At 41.3% G+C, this 20,534-nt stretch overlaps 1 protein-coding gene across 15 annotated transcripts in view; it reads right to left on the bottom strand.

Annotated features, from left to right (window-relative positions):
- arvcfb (ARVCF delta catenin family member b) overlaps positions 1-20,534 on the bottom strand; it is a 250,929-nt gene that overhangs the window by 82,773 nt on the left and 147,622 nt on the right. For 12 of the 15 annotated variants that reach the window (XM_005936879.3, XM_005936880.3, XM_005936884.3 and 9 more), the window contains 2 exons: positions 4,109-4,267; positions 3,352-3,372 (listed from right to left, as the gene is read on the bottom strand). In XM_005936879.3, coding sequence (XP_005936941.1) covers positions 3,352-3,372; positions 4,109-4,267 — 180 coding nt within the window. Of the gene's footprint in view, positions 1-3,351; positions 3,373-4,108; positions 4,268-20,534 lie in introns of those variants that run through there. The other 3 variants (XM_005936883.3, XM_005936886.3, XM_042226748.1) reach the window with 2 other exon arrangements.

Here is a 20,534-nt window from a genome sequence, read left to right as displayed (position 1 = left end):
GGGGGGGGGGAACCTCTCACTTGATTTATTTGAGGTTATGGTCTTAATGGCTAGTTTCAAGTCTTCATAAACGCAAAATCATGTTCATTCTGTAAGCTATGGTTCCAGTTAGAGCCAAGGAGGAGGATAAAACAGGCTTTTAGAGCATACGAGCGTGTGGTGTCCCTCAGTTTCTCAGCCAGATCAGTTTCTCGCTTGTTGTCTCTAGTTTCAAAATACTGAGGTGGCAATCGTTAAATGGCTCAGCACCAGGGAACTTCCCTAAACGATTGATGACGTCACAGTGGCTACATGCTGCTTTTCCATGCATTTTATGGTCGCATAAAATGTTTGGGGGAAAGTGGGCTTTAACACTAGGCCTGTTGAAATCGTGACTCAGACGTTATTATTCAGTTTTGTCACGATTGTTAATTATTCCTCTGAATCCAGCATTTGTCAGGAAGCTTCAACTTCTGTAGCCCCACGCAGAGTTAGCCTGCTATCTCTCATTAGCCTCCTGCAGTGAGAATAGACAAAGACTTGAGAAACCCATTCAGCAATTTTGAATACATTGTATCCGAAGCACCAGTCAAATCATTTTTCCTGTGGGTGTCAGACACGGAGCTATTGACAACTGTGTCGATTTCAAGAACGTCCCAAGGTGGCAATTTTCCTTTGATTAGCTGCTTCGTTAGCAATCATTCCACTGAAGCCAGTTTTAAAAAGGGGCTCACAATATATCTGACACCACTGTTGCAGTGTATCATCAACTTTTAGGAGGATAAAGAAAATTAAGACTCTTGTCAGATTTCAAAGCTAATTATGTGCCGGGCTCGGCCATACTTATAAACCATGTCACATGGCTACAGCAGTTGTCTGCATCTTGAGAGAAAAGCGTTCTTACTCTGCTCTAGTAACTGCCTAGCTTGATGAGTGTGCAGTCTATCTTCATCAAAGACAATTTCTTTTTTTAATAACAGCCAGACATGAATAAATCACCATTAGGCCTTTTTTTCCCCTCCGGAAGATAATAACCAGTTGCTGCTTCAGTTTGACTTGCCAGTGCATGATGGGCGATGAAAATGCTATTGGTTTGGTGGTCTGCATCCACACACACACACTAGCTCACATCCAGACCAATGAGAAAGAAGGCTGCTTTTATTGGTCCAACTGTACTTTAGCACTGAAATGACCGGTGTTTTATTCAGAGTGTCTGCCAGCAGGAAAAGAGGGCTGGGAGGCAGCCAAGAAAAAAGAAAAAAAAAGCATGGCATTGTAGGGCAGGAGGTAGAATGTGGATCTAATTGGGCATGTATATGTGTTCTAACTCATACGCACGTTCAGGGTCCGGGCCAGTTCACTTTTGAGTTGACCTGATTGAGCGCATAAACAGAACCAGCAGTTAATCTGCCAATGAAAGGTTATTCAGTGCTGTTTTGCAGCCTTAAATGAGAAATTTCCAAGATTAACTCCATTTGTCACCTGAGATTTACCGGTCTCTTTGCACAACCACACAGTTCTACAACACAAGTCCCATCTGTTTTTATTTTTTCCCAATGGACAATCAGGGGGGAAAACTTTTCTCTTCCTTTCCCATTATTCAACCAAGTAATTTTCCCGAATACTGAATTAAAAGAAAAATATTTACAACTGAACAAACTTTTTTCTTTTTTTGCCTGCAAATCAGCAATGTAGGAGAAGCTCCAGTGCTTCAACTTCAAACGGTCAGGTGGGGGATAACCATAAAGGGAAAGGAGTGTGTTAGCATTAGAAAGCATGGCAAACCTTTGGGTTAAAAGAGCACGTATGCACATAAATACAACTGATTTGCTGGGAGAAATGGAAAGAGGGATAGGGTAAAGGAACACTTCAGAAAAGGGAGTCAAAGACAGGAGAGGAGTTGAGGAAAAAGACAGACAAGGAAAGCGAGCAGGACAAAATTCTCTTTGTAAATTCTCATCTGGGTCTGGATCTGTTTACCACCACAGACCTACAACCTTCCACAAGTTCACCCTGAGCAATCTGCTTAATCTACATTCCCCTTCAAAGTGACTTCCAGAAAACAGGCAACCCCACCTCTCAGCAGGGTGGCAGGCCCTTAAAACTAACCTCGTTCTTTCCCCGTCCTTGATTAGTGTGATGTTTTACTGCGTGCGTTTTGTGTGTGTTACTCCTAACAAGTCTTGCGCTGTAATGCATAAAAGCGTGCGAGAGAGTTTGTGTGGCCAATTCCCTAGCAGTAAACAGGCTGGAGGGCAACGGGTCCTCCCTGATGAGGGATTAGACCAGGCTTTTTAATTACAGTTTCACAGTCACAGGAGTAAGAGCTCCACACAGCTCCTCACCACTGCTCTGGAAGCCTCCAGCTACAGCAGCTGACTGTAGCCACAAAGGCGTATATCTGAATCCCCCCGCAAAGATTTTGCAATACAACCCTATCTCTGAACGCCTTAAAATGTAGAAGCAAAAACTGAATTTTCAATCCCAGCATTATTCTGATGATGCTGTTTGGTCAAATCCAATACAACAATGAATTCAGGCTTTAGCAGAATAATGATACCGCCTGAAAAGGTTTCACAGCTCTGAGATCTTCAGCAAGGTAGCAAATGATTTTGTCCTGGTTTACATGTTAAACAAACACCAAATTTACTTTGATTTCAAGAAACCTAAAACAATTTCACTGATATTAAAATTCCCCAACCTTATAATTTAAAGCGTACAGTTTCAGGAAAATGTTTGTGAACACTTCACTGTGTTTCTTGATAAATATCACCTAAAACGTCATTAGATTTTCACAAAAGTCCTAAAATTAGATATAGATAAAAACTAGACTTGGACATTTATTTATTAAGGAAAATGGACTGCATTAGTCAAAACTCTTTAGAGAGAACGCATAATGAGTTGCTGTTTTTGTGCAGGACCCACTAATCTGATGTGTTTGTGCCATTATTTGCTTTCTCAGACGTTATTGTGAAGGTCCGACTTTGATTGATCCTTTTTCCAAACTCACTGATTCAAAGAGTCTGATTCTAATGTCGCCTCCATATTTACTGCTAAGGCCACAGACTGTCAAGCTTTTGCTTGCAGCTGTATATCAAAGTTATAAATTATAGACTTTCTTATAATTTATGATTCCACCAAGGAATACTGAGACACTACATAAAACAAAGACAGAGAAAAACTATGCAAAAGAGAGTATTGCTAGGGACAGATCAACCGAGGTGGAAGCAGCAAGCAGTGGCTTAAGTGAGAGGTCGCTTTTAGCTTGTGATGATGCAGAGTTGTGTTGCACGCTGCTGCTATAGCCTGTATGGGCACACAAATAATGGCGGCGTGATGGGAAAAGCTATACTGGTACAAAAGTCAACTCACCTTCACGTTAGCTGATATACCCTTACAGAAAAACAAAAGAACACAGTAAAGGACGAATCAACAAAGGAGCTTTTGAGGAGCACAAAACTGATAGAACATCAGGGGAATTTGCTCATAATAATAATAATAATAACAATAACAAATAAAAGAAAGAAAATGAAGAAAATAAAGCCATGAGAAGGAGATGAAACCACTTTGGGCTGTAGGATTATGGGATTTATAGTTCTTAAGAATGGAAGTCTGGGAGTGGAGATACGGTACCAAGCAGTAATCCATAAGCATAATTTGAGCAATACTGAAATGGATCAAAGGGACTTTGGGGAGTTTTGCTACTATGAGGTTATTGGGATCAATGTGCCAAAACAATGCCGCTGCTTTGAAGAGTCCTACTCGTGTGATAGTACGCAGAAAAAGTATGGCTTACCAGTGTTATGCACAGCTTTATTTTAGAAAACATTTTAAAGTTTCAAATTTTAACTGGATCACTCCTTTAAGTTAATATATCTGTGGGGGACAAAAATGATTTGATCCCCTGCTGAATTTATAAGTTTGGTCACTTGCAAAGAAATGAACAGAAATTTGCTCCATTTAAATGCTAGAAATGCACCAGTTCAACAGCGTATCAAATAATTTGCCCCCCTGTATAACTGACCTTTCTTTTTAATCATGTCATCACTATTTTTTTTTTTTTTTAGGATCAGCATCAGCCCCTGCCTATGCACTGTGACCATGCTGTGTGTGCAGCTTTGCGTCTTACCTTGGTTTCTGTGCGCCGTGTGGTTCCATCATCAGAGGTGACCACTGAGACGTGGGAGGTGGGGGTGCCGGGGTCTTCTTCAATGGTGACCGTCTCCTCCACCACCTCCTGCGGCTCTTGCATCATGGCCAGGGATGTGGCGTTACTGGGGCTCTGCTCCTGTGCAGAGAGAAGTAAAAAAGAGAATCTGAGAAAAACTGAACTGAAATAACCGACAGATTTAAAAAAATAAAATAAAAATCAGCTGTTAAGATAGAGTGGAGAAAAACAGAACAGCATCCAGGTAATCATCCATTAGACATACGACAAGATGAAACTTTAATTGGGCCACAGCAGCAACAAATGACATTAGAATCCAGCAGAGAGAAGCAGAGCATAAATAAGAACATTGCAAATGAAGTGTATTAAATATAATGCCACCTGCAATTTGCAATGCAACACTCGAACATCAAGTAGATGGAAAGTGTGAAGCGCATGGCGTGAATAATAATGTGTAGAAAATAACCGCTTTAAAATACACGGATATGAATAATAAGTGTTTACGATTTCCAAACACGATGCGGTATGAAAAAAAAGGGCTGCAGAAAATATTCATGAAAATGACTGAAATATGAAAATGTAACTGTATTGTATGGATATAATTAAAAATAACATACTGCCGTTTTCACAACGACAGTGACTCAGTGTGTCAAACGTATTCAGTCTGTCCCTGCTTGTGTATAGGTCATGGAAATGTACATACACTGTCAAAGATTTAAAAAAGCACTTTAAAAACACAAATGCACAACTGGTTCACTCAAAAAAGGACGTAGCTGAATTTGAAATGTTCACGTTATTGTCACTGTAACAGCAGCAGATTTAGGATAGGGAACATCAGACATGCACTGATTCAGTAATTGAATTGGATAGTGGTTGGACAGTGACTCAGAAAGCTAGACTGGACATCGATGACAATGGGCCAATCGATTGGATTCGGTCTTGCTCTGTGTTTACTATGCCACGTGTCAGCAGCAGCGCAGTGATTGTTAGAACAAAACCTAACATAGCACGGAGGAAGATAACAACAACTTGTCAGCAGATTGGAGGTATTCCACACGTCTTGCTTGTGGCAGGTAAGTTTGTGACTTAAACTGTGGCCAGGTGTCTTCATTCGACTGAAAAACTGTTGACAACTCTTTCCCTCTCTCCCAACTCTCTCTGTCACAGTGCTCTGCAAAAGCCTTGAGCCATTCCTTGGTTCTTTATATTTTGCTAGGAAAATGGGTGAAACTATTTCTTCAAATGTGGAAAACTTAAATTGAAATACAGTAAAAAAGAAAAAAAAAGAAAAAGCAGAGTTAATACAGTTCTAACAGGTTTAAAATCAATATTTGGAGTGACCAGCTTTGCTCTTCAACACAGATTGAACTCTTTTAGACACGCTTTCTTATCATTTCTTTAAGTAGTCTTCAGGAATATTTCTCTAGGCTTCTTGTTTCTACCTTGAGCTCTGATCCCGGTCAAGATAATCTCACACTGCTTCATCAATGCTGAGGTCTGGTCTCTGAGGAGGCCAATGACGATTTAAAATCTGATGGTACTTTTCTACATTCATATTTCCATCACTTCTGACAGGATCCCCACAGCCACTCACAGAACTACAGCATGAAACCACGACAGAGCCTCTACCATGTTTTATTAATGGCAAAAGACACCACTGTTAAACCTCTCTCCTGATCTCCCCAATTCATAGTGACATTGATTTGAATCAGAAATTTCAAATTTGGATTTAACACTACAAAATACCTGATGCCACTAATTTTCAGTCTAGTTATTATATAATTTGATGTACCTCGGTCTTTACTTCCTGTTTCCCTTTAACTGAGTTTCAGATGAGGCTTCAGTGAACAGTAGATGGATCAGATGAAAAGGAGCTTTGCAAGGCATCATTACATCATTCATTGACAATAAAAGGGTTTAACAACAAGCAAATACATATCTACTTCAGGTTTTCTGTCAAAATACCTTATTCCACATATTAACTACAATATAGCTTTCCCATTACCTCCTGTATTTACTGAACTGATCCATTCTACACTCAGAAAAAGTGAATTCTCCATTTTATATATTTCCTGTACTTTTTCTTTCCATTCTGTCTTTACTGGGAGTTCTTTCATTAGCCATTTCCTGGTAACTGCTTTCTTACCAGCTCCCTGGGTAATTACTTCTACAATTTCACTCCAATATGGTTGAATAGCTGGGCAACCCCAGAAGATGTGAAAGTGATCAGCTACCAGTTCTCCACACTGTCTCCAACAACGTCCACGTTTACATTGGACCTTCTGCTTTCATTTTAGTTTCTGAGTAGTAAGAAAAATCGAATCATATTTTTCCAATGCAAATTCCCTCCCGTGACCTGAACTAGATCTATTCAGTTGTGTAATCTTAGATTTGTACGCATCAGTTAGTAGGATGATTAGGCCAGTATTACTTTCATCCCTAGGTTTCATGTTACTGTTAAAATAGGATCTAACCCCCAATATCGGAAGTAGTCTTGCCTTTCCAATCATGTTTGCCCTTAAGTCTTTCAAAACTGTGCATTTCCCCTGCATCTGATGTCCAAACACCTCTGGCTGACCATCGTTTAAAGCGATTATCTTGCTGGGCTGGAGCAAATTCTTTATCATATGCTACCCACCGTAGCTGTTTCATCGGATTTCCTAATTTTAGTTATTCATATTCTTCAAACCAGATATTTAGGGGTGTTCTTGTCCCAGTTTTCTTTCAGTTCTAAATGTGATTTTCTGTCTCCGATTATTGTTTGAAATGGTAAATCTATTTGAGTCATGTCCACCTTACTATTTTGCTTTGTAGGAAGGGTTGCACCAGTAGATTAAATATCTCAATTCTGCAGCTTTAAAATGACTTTGCAGGAAGCTGTAGTGTTGTGCATCTCACTCTGGGCTTCCACATGAATCCTGAGAGCATTCTCTCCACATATTAAATAGTTTCATTGGTGTTTCAACCAGGACTGACCGAGTTGTTTATGTCAACTCTACTACCACTTGACTTGCATAACAAATTCCATCTATGTATACCTTCCTTATAATCAGTAAATCATTTATATCATAGATCTCAGATAATGTTTTGGGAACCTTATAACCCTTCTTCACTGTACATGTCTTCAGATTCATTCTTTTAGTTGTATTAGTAGAGTCAAGAGAGGGCTGCAGCTGTATGTTCCAGTCTCTGCCATACATAAGGGTACCTCTGGTCTCTTCAGTAATCATGTTAAATATTTTCTTAATTAGCATTTGGTCGTTACCTAGTGGTCTGTAAACATGGTTTATGGTCATTGAGTCCAGTTACTAGGATATATAGCCCCTCTTTGTCTAATTAGTTGAAAGGTTTTTTTTATTAGAGATTAATATTGCGACACCTCTTGCATGTCCTGGTTTGTATGATGAGTAATATGTATATCTAAAACCCAGTTGTTTAACTGTTTAATGTTCCATGTTATTTATACGCATCCCTTACCAGAATATTATGACTTGATTTTCCATTTTCATCTTGGTTGCAATTTTTTTCCTTTTGATTGGGCTTTGCAGGGCTTTAACATTTAATTTTACTATATTATATTATATTCCTGGAATTATGTCATATTCCCCTAAGCAAACATGTATAGTATAAACTACAAAAGTGAAGTTCTGAACAGGGAAGGGAATCCTCCAAATGAAGGGCCCCTCCTGGGAGCACAGAGATCCTCTCTGGTTCTGCGTGTGTGCTTCCCTACTCTCAAGTTGCTCCATATTATACTTAGATTAAACCACATTTATTATCAAAATGTCTTCCCAAGTGTGACCTAGTGATTTGGAGAGCGGCATTTCTGATTCTAAATTGTCCTGATAAACAGTTACTTGTGTCTCTACTCCGTAACTTTTCCATAAGTTGTTTACTCACGAATGGCCCTTAATTTTTGGCCTTTAATCCTCCTTTGTTGTTGCTCTGTTATATGTAATGGGATTGTCAACATAGACCCGAAACCTTGCTGGGGCTCGTGTCTTGCACAGTTTACGCAGTGGAGCATATTCCCTTCTTTTTTGGATAACTTTGGGTAGCCATGGTCAAAAGAAAAATCTTGCAGCAGTCTTGTATCCCCAGGTCGATGTCCGAGAGCAAAAGTTTGGTCTTAATAAAGTTCTTCAAGGACTCAGTTGGGTTTCCACGTTATTGTCCTAACATAAGTTGTTTCTTCAGGACTGCGTCCCAAAGTCAGTTAACAGCGAACACCATTGTGGCATGTGCGTTATCTTTACTTCTTTCTCCATTTCTTTCCTTTTCTGTGGTCTTTACTATCTTTGCTCTTTATTTTCCCATAGGTCTTTAAATAAACGTGATGTTCTAGACAGGAAAAAAGGGGAAACGATAGACCTTTGCTGAGAGTTCACATAATATGCTGCTGTTCATTTTGCTGCCACTTCCCCTTTAGTCCTGTACACCATGCTGAGTAATAACGGCTCTTTGGGAATCACCTTGTTGGTACAAAAATATAATTTTATTCCTGTCTAACTGTGTTATCTTTGGCATTTTCGTAGATTCAACTATGATCAAATGATCTGTTTTTGCAACAGGCTGCTAGTAACAAAGTGCCTAAAGACACAATTTAGTGTTCTTTGCCAAGTTGTCTGTTATGCGTAAACACAATACTGAGTCATCGCTTGAGTTAGGCAGAATGATGATGCTTGAATGATTCACTGATCAGTGTTAATTGGCTTGACAAACAAACAAATCCTCTGAAAACGGTCAGGTACAAGAACAAGAACAAGACTGAAAATTAGTGAAATAAGCAGCCAAAGGAAAACGTTAAAAACCTTCAGAAAGCCTGAGGAAATATTGGTCAAGACCACTCTGAAAACTTTAATAAAAGTCTGGCTCCATGGAGCAGAATATAAAAAAAAGACAGGCAGCTCAAAAACCATATGCTTATGATACCATGTGTAACCACGGTAACTTCTGACCCCACTTCCGCCAGTCCCTTTATTGTGGCGGGAATGAATCCTGTATAAGTTCCGGGTCAATCAGCTGCATGTCCCTGCTCCTCTGGCTGCTGTTGTCCCTGTGGTTGGCGTACTTGTCAGATATCGACAAATTTTGCACTACAGGCCAGTTGACAGCGTGCAATAACCCGGCCGATTCATTCATCTTTACACTACCTCACAATCGACTCAACGGAGAGTTATTTGTTTGTTTTGTCACAATTACTGACAATGCGGAGCCGCGATCGCACATCCTAAAACGCCAGTAAGCTAAAGCTAGGCTAGCGACAGGAAGTGCAATTACTAGTTTTATTTATTGAATATTGTTGTTTTTGTTTATTCCGTTATGGACGAATGTTGACTTAATGTATCTAGAGTTGAACGAGTGATTTGATTTTTGTAGTTTTGTCCGTTTTGGATGTTTTTTGTTACTTTTCTGATGAAATGCCAAAACGGCCTATGAGATTTTGCATTGAGTTAAATTCCATTGAGCTTATTGAATCTGTTGCGCAACACCTGTGATTAAATGAGTTTTGTGAATATATTTTGATTAACTTTGGATAATATTTATTAGCTTTAACGCTGATATACTTTGATGGGACCCATGAGAATGTTTTTCTATAATAGTATTTAGAATGAAATTCATTATAAGAGATGATGGTTTATTGATTGTTGTATGAAACGTAGCATTGATTACTTGACTTTGTTATTTATGGATTCATGTATTTGTTTTGTCACAGCAGTAGAATGCTGTTTCGTTTTCTTCTGTGAATGATAATTTATGTTTTTGACCTTGTTTAGGTCAGGTTTTTTTTTCTCCCGCGATCAGCGCGAGATGGCAAGCCACCCGACCACCGCTACGTTGCGGTAGGATTATGAACCTATGGACTGAATCAAACTGTTGACACATGACCTATCACAGGTCCATGGAACTAAAATAAATCACATACTGGACTACACCTCATTCCACCTCCTTTTGGAACCCAATAAGCTGTTTTGTACTGTCAACATTATTTTTGGTTGTGATATATATGCATATTTATTTATTTTTTGTACATCTGTCTATATATTGCTCATAACAAATATAATATATATATTTTGAGCTCAACTTTGATTTCCTGTGTTTTATTCACACCCTCAGGCTCCATAGTCGAAACCTATTCTGATAGCTCATTGTCTATGAGGCTGCAGTCAGGCGCCCTGGTCCTTTAACCGCGTTACACATGCACCAGCTATAGTGCACTGGTTGTAAGAACAAGAGCTAACAAAGCGTGGAGGTTTAATAACTTAGCATTGATATTAGGATAACAACACTGCAATGCAGGATAGGCAACAAGCTCCTCACCTCTTGATACTTAAAGCCAAGTTAAAGCTTCTTTCAAGGCAAGAAAATTCAGAAGGACCATTTTTATTCATATTTCATTGAAAGGCCGTGGATTTCAAAAAGAAAAAAAAAACATGTCTATAGGCTACAGGTGACAGTGAATATGGAGTTCCGCATAACCCACCTGACCTTGTTCAAAGAAACAAGGTCAGGTGCTGCATTTCCTGCTGATGGAAAATGATACAAAGTCAACGGTCGGAGGTGCAACGCCCTGTCATGGCCTGCTGCTGCGCTGGAGTGTGACAAAATTACAGCTCTCAGGGTGGAGAGGGAAAGGGAGGCATTTGAAGCAATCACTGATAACCAAAACAGCACGGAGCCAAGAGAGGGAGAGGAAATCGAAAGTAATAGAGAGGGCGGAGAGGGAAAGGCTTGCAGTTGGACGGTGTAGTGGGAGAAAGAGTGTTTCTTATGTCGGAGGAAAAAGGAAGTCTGCTTGTACTGGTCATAAGGACTTTGTTCAGGGTGTTAGAAATGCCACAATAATGTGTGCACTTCCTGTTCTCTTTGACCCTGATGAAGTGTATTTACAAATTCTGTAAAAAATAAATAAATACATAAAAAAAATGCAAATATTTCCATTCAGAAAATATTTCTTACTTTTTTTGAACCCCTCAGTCTTTCTCTTAAAGACAAATTTAAATAACAGTGACATCCTTCCAAGTTCTTGTAATCTATTTGCAAATTCATTCACATGCTGTAATGATGACTATTTCTGTCTGCCCAATTACACAAAGCTCACAGGAGAAATGAAGCGAAGGCCAACAGGCGAGCAAGAGGAAAGGTTTTTGTGTTATTCCCTGTTGTCTTGTGTTGAAAGACTAAGTGACACTTTGTGGAGGAATACAGCTTGTTTTCTTCACATCTTTGAAGACACTAATAAGCAAACACTCCATTGATTGGACAAGTTCTCTCAGGCTTCAAAGCCCCACACGCCCTTCATCGATCTGCTCCTCCCTCTTGCTGATCAGTCAAAAAGTTTGCACTTTTTTCGTCTAGGATCCTCTCCCCTAATTCTGCAACCCTCCAGCCTCCAGGTCCCTGATGGGAAAAAAGACCTGGGCTCTCAGTCTCGGTACGCATCACCTCCTTCAGCAGCTCACTAAAAATAAAAACTGCTTCCTTCATTTACCTGCCCCACTCTATTCAGTAACTTAGAGTCAATTAGCACTCTGAACTGAGCCGAGTTAGATCATTACACTTGGAAAATGGTTCCCAAGCCCCATTATTGGGGTTAATGACTGGGAAGGCTATCAGCTGCATAGAAAGAGACACATTTATTTACACAAAATCATTGTGAGCTGAAGAAAAGACATTTTTTAAACAACTGACCTCAGGCTATAAAGTTCAGCTTTGCTGGGAACAGTGTTCTAATGGTATTCTGAAAAAGGTCAGTACTGATTAGTTGCATCCAATCAGCATCCTTGTTCTGTTTAATTATATATGCAAATTACCCTCCTGACTCAGTGCCCAGCGCTAAAAACAGAATGGAAAATAAGTTATTTGAAGACTCTCCAAGTGTGTACACAACTCATTTAAAATATGCAATGTCTTCCAGTCGTAATAAAATAAAGCTTTGTTTGCAGAACTGCATCATTTGCTGAAGATTCAAGGTCCAGTGGAACATGCACAGCCTTTTGTGGATCCTGTGCCAGTCACCGGCTTCCACTTCTGATAAAAGATATCTGTCCTTAGCTCATTGGTCTCTTTATTAACACTCCATAAAGAAAATAATATTATATATTCATAAAATAAAGACAGCACTTAATTAGTCATTCAGTTAAGATCATCAAAGACGGAAACCTATGGGGATGTGGCGCAGCATGAATGGTTTTGATTTATCTTTTGAGGACAAGAGTACTGTATGGAAGTTACCCCTGTTCCACCGCTTCATCTCCCTGTTAATCTGGACAAGTTAACTGCATTCCTATGATGTTTAGCTCTTTGAAGGCTCAATGGATGAACCCACAGTAGGTGCTGTCACAGCAGGAATATGTAATAAAAGCAGCACCATCCTGCAGTTGTTTAAACACTGTTAGAGCACTGGACAGAAAGGAGAGCGCGGGGGGATCCTTAGGGGCTCGCTGACAAACTGGCTTCTTGATCCAAGCTTAATGCAAGGTTGCTCGCTCACTTCTCCCGCACTCTGCATACAATAAATTAAAGCGTGGCGTCGAACTCGACATTACTGCCCCTAAATAAATTATTAAAAGCTGTCTGGCCACAGTCAGGCTTTCTGAGGGCCCCGGGGAAAGGTGAGGCTGATTCCAAGTCAAGGAGCCTCAGGAAAGCATACCCTTCAGTAGGGGTGGGCGATATAAACGATATACGATAGAAACAATATAAATTTGGCCAACGATAGAGATTTTGACTATACCGCTCTATAGCGATAGCGAATGTTGATGATGTCATCAAGCTGCACCTGTTTTGATCGAAAGCATCGCAGCGGCTACAACCATTATCATCTGCAAATTATGCTGGACGACAGTCATAGCAAAGAGATGAAGCACTTTTGAAATATGGGGAAAGCCAAAAACTGCACTTCCTCCACTTCCGTACCATTGATTCATTAATGTTGAATTCTCTGGCAGCTGCTCTATTCCCATGTTGTTGAAGTATATTAATAACTAACCTGGTATTGTGGATGAATAATCTTAGTTGTTCTCCTGACTGAAGTTTGGCCCGTGTACAGCATCCTGCTATGCGACTGCATTTGTCCCTGACCACCAGAATCCCTCACGTTAACTTTTATCGAGTGGAAAAAAGTTGGCGTTCATCCTCCAGCTTCACTGTGCTAATGTTATGCTAACATAGCTGTGTCGCTAGCAATCACGTAGCACAACATTATATACCAGGTAGTCCAACTTCAGTAACCCTGCAAACGTCACTGCTGTTTAGTTTCCTGTCTTCATTTATGTTGGAAGTGGTAGCAGAGCTGTACGTTTGAATTAGTTTCAAAAATCTCTCAGTCAGAACATGGTATGTCATGTTTAGGTGGAAACTAGCGAGCTAACTTCCTGTTAACTTGTAACTCCGTTAAATTTAATAACTTCTGTTTTCATGGATGCATGGATGTTAAACTTAATTGTTACACCTGGTAAAGCAGCAACGCTGATGATTTTATTAAAGATGAAAGAATTTAGACCGTTTTTAACTCTTAGTGTTCGTTTGACTTTGGGACCTGGGACCAGAATTCATACATAAGGCACACTCTAGATTTTTGAGAAAATTAAAGGATTTTAAGTGTGCCTTATAGTGTGGAAAATACGTTGTACAGAAGAAAAGAATATATCGCGATATATATCGTTACCGCACGTGCTTCAAATTATATTGCGATATGGATTTTAGGCCGTATTGCCCAGCCCTACCCTTCAGCCAAGGAAGGGTGAAGTAGAGCACAGTTAAGCTAATGGTTGACTGGAGAGAGGGGAATGATAAAGTGTCAGAGGGTTATGAGGAAAAACGTGATAAGGAAGGAGGAAGACGTTTGAGGTTGTGTACTGGGTGAGTAGAACGTCCGACGTTAAACAGGAGAGCTACTAAATCGAATGATCCCAAAATGCAGCATGAGAAGTAACAAAGGAAGACGACACTTTAAGCTCGAATAAAAGTCCCTGGAGCAGGGTATCATTATGAAAACGTTCCCACTAGTACGACTATGCTGGTGTGTGTATGTGTGTGTCAGCAAGAGTCAAACCTGAAAAACAAAGATAAAGAAATTAAGAGTGCCTCATTGAGAAAACAAAACACACCCTTTCATAAACCCAGCAAAGCCTGTCTGTTAAGGACTGGATTTAGCCAGAGAAGTACAGCACGCCCTGGAGTTCCTGTGCCCAAGAAAAGAAGGCAAAAAAATAAAGGTGTTTTGTCTTCTTGCCTAAAATATAGCCTTGCCAAAAGCTCGAACCTCCTCTGATGAGGAGAAAAGAGCTTGCAAGAGATTTGCTAGTTAAATCACTTCTGTTCAGCCGATGGTAGCAGAGAAGCTGAAGCATCAAACGGACAGGGATTCGGCTCACAAGAGGGCCCAAGGATTTGTACAACCTGCACTTTACTCAGTCCAGTGTGGCTGAGGACTTGGTGAATAATGAAGCCTCATCTTTCCAAGCAGTACAGAGACCAAAAAGACTATAACACCGGCTAACTCCATCAGAAGTGCTTAGAGTGTGCTTCTACTGTAATGTACATTTTAGATTATCTTTAGCTAACTAAAAATGTTTGACATTTTTTACACATTAAACCTTTATGTAGATCGGGCAGAGAACAAACCTTAAGGTCTCCATATCTCGACAATGTCCACAAAAAAATCGATGCTCCAAAAAAGTAAAATAAAATAACCAAGAGCCCTTGAGCAGCCTCTGAAGAATATTTCTTTACAATAGATTACACAGGGACACACAACACCTAAAAAGCAACTAATCTAAACCATAATGGATTGCTGTGCTAAAAAAGGAAAGAAAAGGAGAAGTAGGAATGCTAAGGCGGGAGATTAAGCGATACAACGGTGTCAATTAGCAGCAGCCTGCTATCTGCCATCAATCCACACCCATTCATCATCTGTGTTCAATAAGCTGCTCAGTGCTGTCTAAGGACGGAGAGATAGAGTAAAATGAGGGAGTGAACCAAGATAAGAGGCTCTCCTTCAATCAGGACAGAATCACAACAAGGAAACTTCACCTGGATTTAGTCTTTTCTGAAGACGTTGCTCAAGGTGTGCAGTGAAAGTTGTTCATTCAGTTTATTGATGTCATATTGATGATACTCAGCCATCACTTTACTTCACACACTGTTTCCCCCCTTTGGCCACGCTGCAAGGACAGCAACTACGCGTGTGTCCTCCAAACAGACTAGGAAACACTACAAGAACAAGTACTCGTCCTTTGTGTACACAGCTGCCAGCATGTGCATCCTAAAGCAAGCGTAATCCAGCACAATGCTAGCTCTAGTCTGTGATGCCTGAGAGCTGATGAGATTCCTGCTGCTGCTGCCACCTCTGCTGTACACTCCCAGCACTTCCCAGCCCCGCCACGAGCTCCACCTCCACCCCATCATCCACTTGTAGATCTAAGCTTCCCTTGATCTGCCCTCCTTATCTCCAATTTCCCAAACTTTGCTTTGAGTTGAGCTTGGTGCTTTCTTGTGAGAACTGCAGAGGTCTGAACCTTGACGTTGCAAATCAACACAGTTCATCTTAACATATTCATCTTACATGAAAGAGTCCAAAGCTGCAACTTAACTATTTACATCGGGAACTATTTGATCAAAGAATCATTACAGATCTACAGAAGTGTCTGCAATTTGCTTCAATTCTGCTGGTTTGAAATACACCGGTAAAAAAACGAAAATACTGTAGTGATCAGGGTTGCTATCTGGATTGCAAACATCAGATTTCAAGTGTTAAATATATTTAAGTGTTACCAGTTAAATATAATTAGCTTGTAAAATGAATCTAATGTCAAAAGAGACAATTACTGCAAGGTATATATGAGGTATACACACTTCCCACTCACTCCCCCACTAAAGCAGAAATTAGATGTGCATGTCTTAATTTAAACACTGTGGGAGGGAGGCTGTGGATCTTTCCCTCTAAGACAACAAAACCTGTCAGGTCGCCACCTGGCCATGCATGCGGGTGTGATCAGAGTCACCTTCCTGATGCACAAACACACACACACAAGTGCAAGACATGCACAGTTTTAGCCTGACCCCTGCAGAGTGACTAACAGGATTTCATTCCAGAGACACGCCAGCAATCATTACATGGCTCTTACACAATTAATCCTTTACCAAAGATCGCCTGTTTAACCTTGGGTCTGCCAATTTCCCATCAACCCCTTCTGTTTCCACCACCTGCCCTCACTGCAGTTCTTCAAGTCAAAACACTCAAATGGTAAAAGTTCAAACGAGAGGGAGGGAGAAAGAAGGAGCATGAGAGACGCGAGTGCGCTGGGGTGAAAAAGCAAATGTGGTTGTGTGATCCAAACATCCAACCAAAAGAAGGCTTGTTTGTGGGATGAAGCGGAGGCAGAAGGGAAGTCAAGTAAAGGAAGGGGAACTGGACAAGCTGACAATGTGTGGTAAAGGCCCAAAACAGCATGATAAAAAGTGTAAAAAACAAAACAAAACCCAAAACAACAACAGAATAAAAGGGGCATTCAGTCACATCCAAGGACGACTCAGCCAAGCCTCATCTCAGTTACAGCCAGGGCACAGGTCCAAGCTCTCTGGAATAACTGAGAAGTCTATCTGACCTGGCGCTGCAAGTATCCGTGTGTGCATTTGTGAATTGTAGATGTAAAACTGCTTTGATGGCAGCAAATTCATCAGTGGTCTAAAATGTGGCAAAGATGTAAACCTAGGGGTCCCTTGCTGTTTTGTCCCTTAAAAGAAAGAGCTTAGATATCATGTTTATGAAGTGATTTCACAACCTCTAAGATGAGAAGGGAAAAAAACACTAACAAGGTAATTTCAGTTTAGCTTATGTGTTTGCTTCCATCCCAAGTGACAAAATGAAATATATCACAGGTCTATTTCAGCTGAATGTCTAAAACAGCTGTTACATGAAGTGCTCCAAATGCAAAACACTTTATGGTTATGATGGTTTTAAAAGCACCTTAGCACAAAGAAAATGCCAAAATCCAGCTACTAGCAAACTAGCACTCATGGTGTTTGTGGCATAACATTTATACCTAAAGTTACATCACAATATGATTACATATCACCATACCTATCGTGATATCGGCCAGTTGCGGTTATCATGATCATGCTGTAGTAGGCATTCAGGAACTGACCCCCAGATTTGTATTTTGTTTCCTTTTTTTTTGTCAACTTCAATGGCAAGCTTCTCATTTTATCCCCCCTCCCTTCCTCTGTACTCCCAGAATCAAACCTTCCTCCACCACGGATCTACCGGAATTACGCAAATAGCCTGTGTGGATTCAAAACCTTGGCGCCGCAAGGTGACTAACTAAAGAGAGAGCATCAAACTCCTAATGATGCAGCTGGGAATGATGGGCCCTTAATCTCTCCTCCTCTGGTGACTGATCCTGAGCCAAATCTGGGCTTCTCTTCCTCTCTCATCTCTTTCACGCTTGGTCTCCTGGTTTCAGACGCTTCCATTATTTCCCACCCCAGACCTGCTTTTCTCCCTCTTCCCAGAAGTCCCCCCCCCTACTTCCCCCTCCTGCACCACCCTCCGCCGATGTGCCCTTTTGTTCCTTCGTACCAGCGCCTAGAAACGGGACAAACCTTATCCAAGCCGCTTGACAGACTCGAGGCTCGATTGCTTCCCGACAGGGCATCGCGACCATATTTTCCCACTCGGAACTGGATATTAAGTGACAGATGGAAACCCCAGCTCAACCCCTGGCAACATTTGACACCAGCTTAATCTCTGGAAAGGCAGATATTCCCATCCAAATTGGCCAGGAGATGTTTGGAAAACTCGGATAATTTCTTACATATGCCATCAATTACATGCCGTAACACACAAACACGCTTGCGCACACACGGAATCACATACCACATGTGTTTTCCTCGTCATTCATAGCCTGGAGTCAGATTAGGAATCCAACATCCAGAAAGTCAATCTCAACATGGAATTCATGGCAGGCCTCAGCAAATCGAAAATAAATAAATTGTGCAGATTTTCGGTCAGTAGCCAAGGAGACAAAGGGAAGGAGGATAATAAACAAAAAGGAAAAGGAGGAGAAACCACTTGGAGCCTATAGGACAAACCAAAACGATGAGCTTCGGAGAGGGTTCGGCAATCATAGCTGTGGTTTGATTATTTGGACAGCGGGTGTGACCATGAGAGACGGGGCAGAGAGAAAGAACCGAGTGCTGCAGAAGCAGATTAGAGGTAGCCTGCCGCATTCGGCGGGTGGTGGGCGGGGTGTGGGGCAGGGGTGGGTTTGCTGTGATGGTGTAACTCTGGAATCCCAGAGGGGGGGCTTGTTTGCAGCGCCCCTCCCCTCAGCCTCTGGATCACTGTCAGCATGAGTCTGTCACAGAGGGCTGGCGACTAGAATGGGGCGGTGATGCAGTGCGCGGCGGTGATGCAGTGCGCGGCGGAGGCTCCGAGATGAGCGCTGCCAGAAGCTCAGTTCATGTGAGGTCTACTGGAGATTTAGGGAGCTGGACAGGGGACATATGCTCCACATCCGGTCAGGCTACCAGTGCAAAGCGTACTAACAACCCCCCGCCCCCGGACAACTTTTCTCTAAAAACTGTCTTCATGTGCAACCGCAGGTTTTCCAAACCAACACAAATCCCCCTCCCCATGCACCCCTTTTTTCCTCCATCGCTGACTTTCTCTTGGTTTCTCTTGTGCAGAAATAACTCTGCCCAGGGCTGTTGCAATGGAAGACTACAGGCTTAGCAGGATTCTCTAACTGTTTTAGGAAAAATACTCAGTGTCTTGTGGGACTTTAGTTGTGGGGTGTGGAAAGTGGATTAGAAAATAGACCCTTCAAACCTGTTTGGCAAACTTGTGCTTCATCTCCAAACTGTATAAATATCTGCACTGGCCCTAGAGAAGTAACACAAGATTTAAACTCTTCTGCTCTCACTCCTATGCCTTCTCTAGTTGTGGCACTTTGAAGCAAATTAAACTACTCCTCATCTTGGCAGGAAAACCCCATCACTTTCTGAAGGAGCCCCGTACCCCAAAGGCACCTCTCACTGGAACCTCTCTCTGAAAAAGCCTTTGTCGTACGCATAGATAACACCTCGCGGAGCTAACACAGTCTATCACAATAACTGCGACTGCTTTTCAAATATGCACTCGGTCAAATGTGATTAAGTCCCCTCTGGGGATGTTTTTATGGCCTTGCGCCAACCTACGGGTAAAAAGAATTGGGCTTATTTTGTGGGCAACGGCGTCAGAGAGCTAGAGGACAAGCCGCAAGAACAGGCTGATGGAGAAATCCCCGCCAATTTACTGCTAACCTTCAACGGGTCAAGTGATAAGGTGAAGCAAAATGTATGTGTTTGTTACAAAGGAGCCATTGTGCTGCTGGATAAATCTGTCAGGAGACTTGAGCTAGTCTAGTAACTTTACTATTTTTTCTCACAGAATACTGTGTGTTGTGTTGTCTATTGTAGTCACACATGTGTGCATAAGGGCTGGATGATCTGGCATCTGATGTTTATTGTGTGTGACCTGGTTGTAATAACCTATTCTGGATGCTTGCAACTGCATTTTAGAGTCATTTTTGGCTGAGCTGAAGCCTCTCCTCTTTCTGGCGCACACGCGCACATGCACACACACACACAGCAGGTAAAAAGATATTATAACATTTATCTGATTTTAAAGGCACATAAAACTTACCAATTTACTGTTGTTGTTTTTTTGTTTTTTTTTGTTTAAATGTGGGAACATTTTTTTGCTTTTGATGACTTAATTCAAGTGTCAGTCTACATCAAGCTAACAGCCATTATTATAATGTTAATGTTAGCGGGAAGAACTTCCCTCTGGCAAAATAAAGATGGAGAGCCGAACGTTGGGTCCACACAAACAGAGTCACCTCGGAGTCAGAAGAGGTTTGAGAGCCAGAGCTCACGGTTAAACACAAGCCCACATCAGAAATGTGCGGGTCAACCAGAGTACACAGACAAGATGCCCTCCCTATCACTCCAAAGCAAAGACAGAGCTTCCTCTCATCCCACAGTGTGGGATGTGGAAAAACTCCGAGTTGGAGTTTACGCAAAGAGCATTTTTCATGACAAGGGTGATAACAGCGGTAAACACAAGTGAGACAAACGGGGGAGGGGGAACAGAATCTGTATTGGTTTGCTATTGATGACAGCGTGTTGCCGTTAGGATGTTGAATCAGAAATTAATGGCAATAAAAGAGCAATAGCTCATTTACAAGCGAGTGGATACAAGACTACCTGATTTCCTGACTATGGGTGAAAAATGCAGAGAGAAAATAGAGCAGGCGCCTGCTTTGTGAGCATGTGAGTATATACGTGACCGTGTGTGTGTGTGTGTGTGTGTGTGTGTGTGTGTGTGTGTGTGTGTGTG

This window comes from Haplochromis burtoni, unplaced genomic scaffold (assembly GCF_018398535.1).
Source record: "Haplochromis burtoni strain Fernald_Lab_line unplaced genomic scaffold, NCSU_Asbu1 Contig_226, whole genome shotgun sequence".
Lineage (NCBI taxonomy): Eukaryota > Metazoa > Chordata > Actinopteri > Cichliformes > Cichlidae > Haplochromis > Haplochromis burtoni.
The sequence above is the reverse complement of the archived record's forward strand: the minus strand, read 5'-3'. Positions and strand labels throughout refer to the sequence as shown.